The sequence below is a fragment of the Meleagris gallopavo genome, chromosome 6 (assembly GCF_000146605.3).
Source record: "Meleagris gallopavo isolate NT-WF06-2002-E0010 breed Aviagen turkey brand Nicholas breeding stock chromosome 6, Turkey_5.1, whole genome shotgun sequence".
Classification (NCBI taxonomy): Eukaryota; Metazoa; Chordata; class Aves; order Galliformes; family Phasianidae; genus Meleagris; species Meleagris gallopavo.
Window position 1 is genome coordinate 14,456,016 of NC_015016.2, and position 9,019 is coordinate 14,465,034.

At 36.3% G+C, this 9,019-nt stretch overlaps 1 protein-coding gene across 1 annotated transcript in view; it reads left to right on the top strand.

Moving 5' to 3' along the window:
- Window positions 1-9,019, top strand: part of LOC100551156 (partitioning defective 3 homolog) — an 85,380-nt gene that overhangs the window by 31,485 nt on the left and 44,876 nt on the right. The window contains exon 3 of the mRNA XM_031554025.1: window positions 4,436-4,650. Coding sequence (XP_031409885.1) covers window positions 4,436-4,650 — 215 coding nt within the window. The remainder of the gene's footprint in view (window positions 1-4,435; window positions 4,651-9,019) is intronic.

The window sequence follows — 9,019 nt, forward strand, 5'->3', positions numbered from 1 at the left end:
ACACTTTCTACTATACTTTTATACTTTTATTTTATTTATCTTGTGTGCTTTTAACCAGGTTTTGTATATAAACACTGCATTTCTCCCATTACTGAAGATGGATGTGGTTTTTAAACAAACCACTTACTGTAGTTTGGCTTAAAAATTATCTGGTATAAGAAAAAAAATACCTCAAATGTGTGGTGAACTATGACTTGATGAATCCTAGAAGTCAGAAACCTCAGCATATATTTACTTCAGAGAAAAATAAAAGCGGGCCCTGCTACAGTCAAAGTTGAGTTTAATAATATTGGCTGAAAAGGAAAGGAGAGTGTAGAACTCACCAGTGCTAGTTACTATAATAGATTTTTAATTATTTTTCTTTCTGTAGTTCACTTGAAGTGCCTAATCCTTTCAGTGTTTACAGTTCATTCTAAAGGTTAGAAGTATATTCAGTAGCAATTGAGAATGGCTCATTTATTGAATCCCAGGCACGCTATAGTTCTAGCTATTGTTTTTTTCCATGCGCACTGTGAGGAAAGGCTGAAACACTCTCTCAGAATCAAAGCAAAACTAAAAACCTCCACAGAATATTTGCTTAAAGAGATTTTCAATTTATTTTTACGTGGTGCTTTTAAAATAAACTTTTATTAAATGGAACTAAGCTGAAGTACTTTTCATGCAGTTACTTGCTCTGTTCTTCCCCTGTGCCCTTCCAAGCCAAGATGTTCCTCCTTTATTGTAGGAATTGAACTAGAAATAGAAGAATTTATCAAATATTGTGGAGAAGATGTTAGTAAATACAAAATTTGGCTCACTGCTGGTGAACCAATTTTTAAGAAAAAATGCAGACGTTGTGCCTTTGCAAAACTTATAGAGGGAAGTTGTTGATGTAAGTCACTAGTACTATTTAATCTAAGAGTTGGTAAAAAATACCGCTTTAGAGAGAAACAAAAACATCATTATAAATCATTTAAAAGAAAGTGATTTTTATAGCACTAAAAAAAGCTATTATAGCTCTTAAAAATCATCACTGAAGGAATCCTCCTACACCCTTTAACACCATGGTTTTTGCCTTTGCAAATCATCCTTGTGAATTTGTGGCACTGTATAAATACATTATGTAAGGCTGGAGAAGGGGAGGCAGGGAGGCATCATGAGATGTGAAACAGCATGAGGGAAAAACAACTGGCTTGGAACAGGTAGCGTCACGTAACGTGTGTGTGTGTGTGTGTGTGTGTGTGTTGGATGCCTCATTGGATCTACATGTGCCATGTGAGCGCGGATCCACACAACGCATGTCATGCATGAGCAAGGGGTGCTGCATGGTGCGGCAAGCAGGCGTGGTGCTGTGCCCAGGGACTGGTCTGGGGGACGCCCAGTGCTGTGCATGCGTGGTGGGCAGGGGCAGTGCTTGGCGGTGGAGCAAGCATGTTACCGAGATGGATATTGGTGTATGTTGCACAGAGTACAATTCCAAGAGTGAACGTATAAGCGATATGTGGGGAGGTGAGGCAATGCTACAGGAAGAGTGCTGCTGTGCTGCATCTACCTCAAAGGGGATTTGTTAATGAAATTGATGGAAATGAAACTTCTGATAAACTTCAAATTTGAAAAAGATGATAAAAGAACCCCTTTCATCCTTTAGACACATAAAGATGCTTAGGGTATATGTGTCGTCTTTTCCTTCTTTTTTTTCTTTTTTCCCCCTTTTCTGTTTTAAATTCTGTTGTCAAAATAGAACTCGTTCTGAGCAGATAACATTTCTGATGATTACCACCAGCGCTGTAAAGTCTGGAAGAAAATGCTGACATTTTTGTACTTAGAAAACAGGGTTTTGATGTGACTCATAAATTTTAAACAAAATGCATCTTAAAGAAAGTTTCTCATGAGATTATGAGTAAACAACTCACTTTCTGGCTACTGAATTCTAGTTATAAATTCTGAACTCACTCAATTTACAGGGAGACTTAGCTATATATTTTGATAATAGTAGACTTGGTATGAAGAGGCCATAGAAGATAGTAGAGGTATTGAAACACGTATAGCTTTATGATTGCAGTGCTTAAATTGCTTGTGAAAGGACATTTTCCTCTTTCAAATTCTGCAACTTGTTCACGTTTGTGTTCATGACCACACAAGTTCAGTAAATATTCCTACCATTTCTGTAATCCATTATTAGTTATACAGTATTCAGTGAACATTAGGTCACATCCCATCTAGGTTTTCCTCTGGGAAAGCACAACTTGCATAAATATGTTCTCACAAACATCTGTATTGGGTAGCAGGAAATGGAATTTTTGTAATGTCCTTTATGAACATAAATGGGCATATAAATGCTTACTTTATAATTACTGTTTACAAAAAGAGCCACTCAGTAATTAGGAAAAGATATATGAGCATTTCATTTAGAAGGTAGCAAAGCAGAATAAGGAAGTTTAGAGTAAGTTGCCATGTAAGAGGATAGCCTTTCCCTCTGCATATGAAACTGAATATGTCAAACAGCTGGTTTATATAGCATTGTCCCCTTTCTGCTTCTTTTTCCTCTCAAGCTGTTATAATCATTTTTCTTTCTTGTCTCATAGACTGTTGTTTTTTTTAACAAGACACAGTCTTGAAAAATAAAATAAAAAACAACAAAATCTCATTTGTTTTCAACTGCAGACATTAGTCTAGGAAGAACAGCAGTTTGTGACACAAGCTAGGAAGTGGGCAATTTTATAAGGCATTGTCTAAGCTGAAATTCGTTTACTTGGCACAGAGAGTGTTATGTAAAAACACTTGCACAAGACTTTAGGCCACATTCAAAAGCCTGGGGATCCTGGATGGCAGTTTGTTTGCACAGCTGGGAAGCTATCAGCCCACCCTTGTCCCAGCTGGCTGCTCTGCTGTTGTTCACCCTGGCAGCTGCACTGTGCCCAGCCATCCTCATGACACTCAGTCTTCCAACCAATACAGGCTGCAGCAAGAGGGTGGCCTCTTCTAGGAGGTGTGAGTTCATTGAGATAAAATTTCTAATTTGTTGAGATGCATTTATTTCTGGCTGAGGGTGCAAGCGGCAGGACCCCAGACCTCTGGGGGAACCAGAGTGCAGGAATTCTGCAGACCTGGGAAAGAGGATTTTTGTTTTGTTTCTATTTAAAAGTTCTTCTTAACAGTAGGGCAGCTGAGGGGGAATTTTTTGACAGCTGCTCTTTGAATATGTTTGATAAAATGGATTTCATGTCAACTGAGTTGCTCAGCATTTTAATAGCTGAGTGGAAAAATGGAAGCATTTACTGAAGCATTTGTTGCCTTGCTGTGTTTCATACCAAGACAGCAATAAACATAGTGAAGAGTTGCTATGCTGTTGCTGTGCATCCCTTCTGTATGTCCAGCATCCCTCTTCCCGCTTCCATCCCACCTCATCTTTTTCTCAAGGCACAAGTCCTATGCAAAAGGGTATTCTGCACCTTTAAACAAAATAATTCTAAGTGCAGTGAGTGTATATATATATTTTTTTTTCTGATAGATCTCTCCCAGTTTTAACAACAAGATCCAATTGTGCAACTGTCAGCTGATTTTCACTAAAACTGTGTATCTAAAAACAGAGGCTAGAAATGTAGTCCACAAAGGTGAGAAGGCAAGTCTGGGTGAAGAAAGGATTTTAGAGGAATACTGTTCAGGGGTTTCTTGGCACGCCTCTGAACATGCAGCTGTGATAAGGGCTGCCCTCAGCCCCAACTGTAGAGCTATGCAGACATCAACCTGCAAACAGCCAGCAGTGTTTCTTGTCCAGCTGGGTAACTGATACTGTGGTACGACCAGACTAACTGGGACTTTGCCATAGATTTTTATAAACAAATTCTCAAAATCCCACCAAGTCAGCTGATGTTTCTCAGAAATATTTCGTTATGAAATTGTTAGCATTTTCATGCAAGTCCTTAAAAGTCAGTTTAAACCAAACATATTCTTCGAAGCCAGAAGTCGGAGTACTTTACCAGAATGTCACTCTAAACACAATAGAATTCATGACCAGAATATGCTCTCTGTTTATCAGCTGCTATTACAAATGAAATTTTCTGCTCTAAACAAAAACTAATTAATAATTTTGTTTGATGCAGTAAGATTTGTATCTCTGTTGTTTTTATGAGCTGTGTTTAAAGCTCTGTGCTTACTTTTATCATTCAGATGGTTAAAATAATAGTGATGGATGTTGGTATCTTTTCACTGATTTGAAAAGCCAGACCTTGCTAACATTGTCGGTTTCATTGACTGTAACTTGACATACTCATTCACTTCTGAGACCAACAAATCTGCTGAGAATTCCCTGCAGATTATTGAGAGATGATGTGAATAATGTTAAGTGTGTCCCCAAAGACTTTCACGATGGATATGCATAATCAAGCATGCAGTTCTCTACACTAATTCTAATTACTTTTTTTTCTTCCCTAAATCGCTAAGGTTCCCCAACCAGAGATGTAGGGCCTTCATTAGGTCTGAAGAAATCCAGCTCATTAGAAAGTCTGCAGACAGCCGTTGCTGAGGTGACTCTCAATGGTGATATTCCCTTCCACCGCCCCCGCCCACGAATTATCCGAGGACGAGGCTGCAATGAAAGCTTCAGAGCTGCCATAGACAAATCGTATGATAAACCCGTAGCAGATGATGATGATGAAGGCATGGAAACTTGTAAGTAAGCTATTGTTGTACGTAATGAATGTTAACAGTATCAGTCAATTCTTTTAGAAGGTAATTAAAAGAGATTGAAGATAATTTTTGGATTTTAAAAGAATAGAGCTAATATCTCTTCCTGGATTTTTTTCAGGCTTTTGCCCTTCATATGCATTAAACAGATTGCAACACTCTGCAGCTTCCTTCCTTCCTAAAATAAGGAAATAAGATTATTAGGAGTGTGTTTACTTAAATTACTTACTATGAAAATTTTCTGTAAGGCAGCTAATTAATTTACTGATGTAAATTAGAAAAAATTTTACGCAGAAACTAAAAAAAAACCACTGAATTAATGTTACAAAAATACGTGCATCTAACTTTGAAAGGGTACGTTTGTAGTGTCTGGGGAAAAAAAAGAAATCACTGTCCTTTAATTAGAATGAGTAAGGCTGGCAGATCTAATAAAATATAAAGTTAATGATCAGCTATTACCCACCCTAATGGGCATTCATTTACATTTTCAGTTCTTTAACCCGAAGTATGACCCAACATGTGGAGAATGTCATTAACATAAAAGAATCACTTCAAAGCTAACCTTATCATTATTGAACTATGTAAGAATGGGTGGGAAAATGACAACTTATATTGAATAAAAATAGTGTGAATGGTAAATTACCTCAATCGAGAGTTGTATTAAAATTATGGAATTTTTAACCTTCATGTTGTATTAGTTTCAACTTGTCACACACACCCGCAGAATTTTTTAATCAACCTGCAGCTAGTTAAAAGTTTATGAATGAAGAAGACGCTTGGAAAGCTGAAGTGGTAAAATTTTTCTGCAAATATTCAGGTAAATAACATTGAAAAGAGACTTTCCAGTCTCTGCTAGTTTTGAAATTTTTTATTTTCTAAAGTGTCATTCCGTAGTATTCTATTGTAAGCTTACTCTTTTTATATTTTTCAGAACTCTTTGTTTTTTTTTTTCTTTTAATCTGTCTGTTAATAAAAGTGTTCTGAGATTGGAAGGGAGGTCATTCTTCTCAAGGTAGTTACAGACAGAATTAATTCTGCTTCGCTTTTACCATACCTAGCAATTTCACGAAGCAGTGAGGTTAAATGCTGGTCTGGTGCTGCTGGCTGTCATTCTGTTTTTCACCAGTAAGACAACAGTATGAGAAAAAGTGTAATGGTCCTGCTCATTCTCCCAAAGGCATAGGTGTGTGCCTATGGTCTTCTGGGATGTAAGGTCATGTTTTTCTAAAAGCCCTTATTTGGTGTGAGTCAACTGATGGAGATATCTTGTTTTGAGGCATCAATATCCAGGGTTTATCCAGAAGTTACAGATCATTTAACTTTGTTTCACCAAAATTACAGCAAAACTGTTTTCAAAAAACATATTCTAGATGAGTATAGGCTTATGAGATTTCTGTAAGATGTTTTGAGCTTATTGATGCAATGCATAGAGCAAGATTGTTCACAAATCCCACCCGCTAAGGAAGGCCTGAAGGAAGTATGACCAAGCGATGTGCATGGAACTGCATGTTCTGTTGAAGTTGTGGGGTTGAATAATTTCCATGTATTACAATAAAGCGTCTAAAAAGTAATCCAGAAAGTTGCACTGCCAGTGTAATAGAAAGAGATGTGTAGTAAAGCAGTCCTAGTAAGTTCATTGGATTGAATTCAGTTCCAGGAACAGTGTTGAAGACCCTTTAGGTCTTCCCCTTCTTATGGAGGACAGGAGAGTTTAAGAGCTAGTCCAGACATATGGGCTTGGAATTAGCTCAGAATGCTAAATCCTGATGTCTGTCTTTCTGGGAACCTGCATGTATCTGTAAAAAAACAACTGCAATCTTCCCAACTTTGTGTAAATTTTGTGTGGCTTCAGATTCCAGAGAATTTACCAAGTGATGTCTTCAGCTGGAAAAAGTCTGGGCGCCTTTGAATACATGGAAGTTGATTTGACAATCTGGTAGTAGCCTAATGGCTCACTGCTGCCATAATGACATGGCATAATTTTTTTTTAATTGTATTTAATTATTTCATAATTGTTTGAAATTAAAATGTGGCTTTCTTGTATTATAAAATCCAGGCAAACATGTTGGTGGTCAATTTGCTGATACCCTTGAGATTGGAATCATTTGTCTTTCTTGATATGTTTTCTCTTTCTTCTCCAAATGTTTCAGTGCTGAGAGTGCTTTTCTTTTCCAGACACTGCACTGCAATATATTTTATAGAGGAATTCGTAACATGTCATTACCCATATAAGAAAGCCATAAAACACAGGTAGTACGTGTGGCAGAGAGGCCGACTCTCTTATAAATAAACTTACTGTCTTTGCAAAGAAAAAAGTTATTAAATGGCTAGGAAAATCAGATAGGTATGTCCTGTTCTGGGGCAATCTTTTAGTAGGTATGTGAGAGGATGTGTATGAATTTTAATGGTTGTAAATAAGTCATATTTATGGAGAAGTGTGAGTGTTGAACTATCAAAGGTCATTTTGCCTGATTTTCTCTTTTTTTTCTTTCCTAAATACTTGAAATAGCTGACTGAAAGCAAAACGTTTATCTTCAGTGATGTGAATGAGAACAAGACATTTGAATTGGGAGAGATCAGCAAAGCTTTCTAATCTTTTGCTGAATCTTAATTGCTAGAATCTATGGCCGTATTAAATATCACAACAAGAAGCCTGGAAACTTAGTGACAAAATAGCTTCATGTTAAGTAGCTTTGATTCCTCATGTGCATCTTTTCCACTTTATGGCCTAATTAGGAGAATAGCTTCATAATACCTGTTTCTGTAGTTCTCTTTAGTACAGTGTGGTTCATGAAATGACACTGGTTTTCAGCTTTAATTGATGTTTAAAGTATACTACAATTTAATTTTTTTCTTCAGTGTCCTGAATGGAGGAAGGGAGCAGGAGAGTGGAGGAAAAAGTAACAGTACCAAAACAAATAAATTCTGTGTTTTGCAGCAACCTGATGTCATTACTGCAACTTAACAAAAATAAGAAGTTTCATTTCTGCCTCAGCTTGAATTTTAATTGGGCAGCATTTGCATTTGTTCTAAACGCTAGTAATTAGGTGTACGTTAATTGCAGACTGAATGTTCTGCATAAAAGTGGAACAAGTTTCTTCATGTTGTGTGTTTTTAAGAAACTGGAAATCCATTTACTCCAGTGGAAACACAAATGTTTATTCCAAGGGAACAGACATCCTGGTTCACAAGGCTCATTTGAAACCATGGAATTAACTGTGAGCAAAATGTATATGATAGACAAATATTTATTGCAGCACAACTGTGGAAAGGAGCCAACATTATCTCCATAGAATATGCAAAACAATAAAAGGAAGCATTGTTATGACAAGTAGTTCTGCAATCAGCACAGCTCAATACACTTAATACATATTTAGGCTTGAAATAGTGTATTGTCATATGAATATGAACAACCATAAAACAAATTTGTTTATCTTTGGAATTCTAGCAATGCAGTACCAAGAAAACAGTCAACTTCAAAATTTGTCAGATTTTTATAGTTTTTTTTTTTTAAAGTAATTATGTTTGTTTCCAAGTACAATCATTTAAATGCCTAGTTGGTTTAAATGGAACAGATTGTAGCTATAAATTAACATGCAAAAAATTTGCATCTCTATTCCAAAGTAGTTTTCCACTACTGTTTTAATAACAATTAAATATCGTCCAAAATTTGTGTAAGAAACACTTTCACCAAAAAAAGTCCAAGTACAGCTAATTCAGAGAAAGGTATAGGATGTGCCTGTTAGTTTTCTAAAATAAAATTATCCAAATTTTAAAGCTGTGCCTATAACTGAGAAGCTATGTCACCTGCTTATCTTGTAGCGGGCTAATATGAATTGCTGGGAACTGTGGTTTTTTCTTTTCGTTGATTTGTACTTCAGAGTACTAGTTGATATTCCAAAATGGTTATTAATATTGATATTTATCTGACATGATATGTTTCTCTGAAAAATGTTTATGTGATCTTGCAGGGTTGGATAATATTCATAGAAATGCTTATTTGTTGAATAAGACTATTGGGCAGCTCTGTGTAATGTAATATTGAAGAATAAACAGTATTTTGCAGGCAGGTTTCTGAGAGAGAGAACATAGAATATCTACTGGCTTTCAGCTGGTGATTTGTAGACTCCTCAACTTCAATGAATTACTGGTATGGCAAACATGAAAGATGAATAAGAAGAGCAAATTTATATTCTACAGTATTCTGTTTAGAAAAATTTCTGAAGAATTGCACACTTCCATTAGCTGTAGAAAAGTCCCTGAGGTCTACCAATAACAGTAGTAGTGGTAATAATAAGTAAACGTGCTGAAGTTAAAAATTATTCTTCCTTCCAGCTCTGTCATGGCTTTTTCC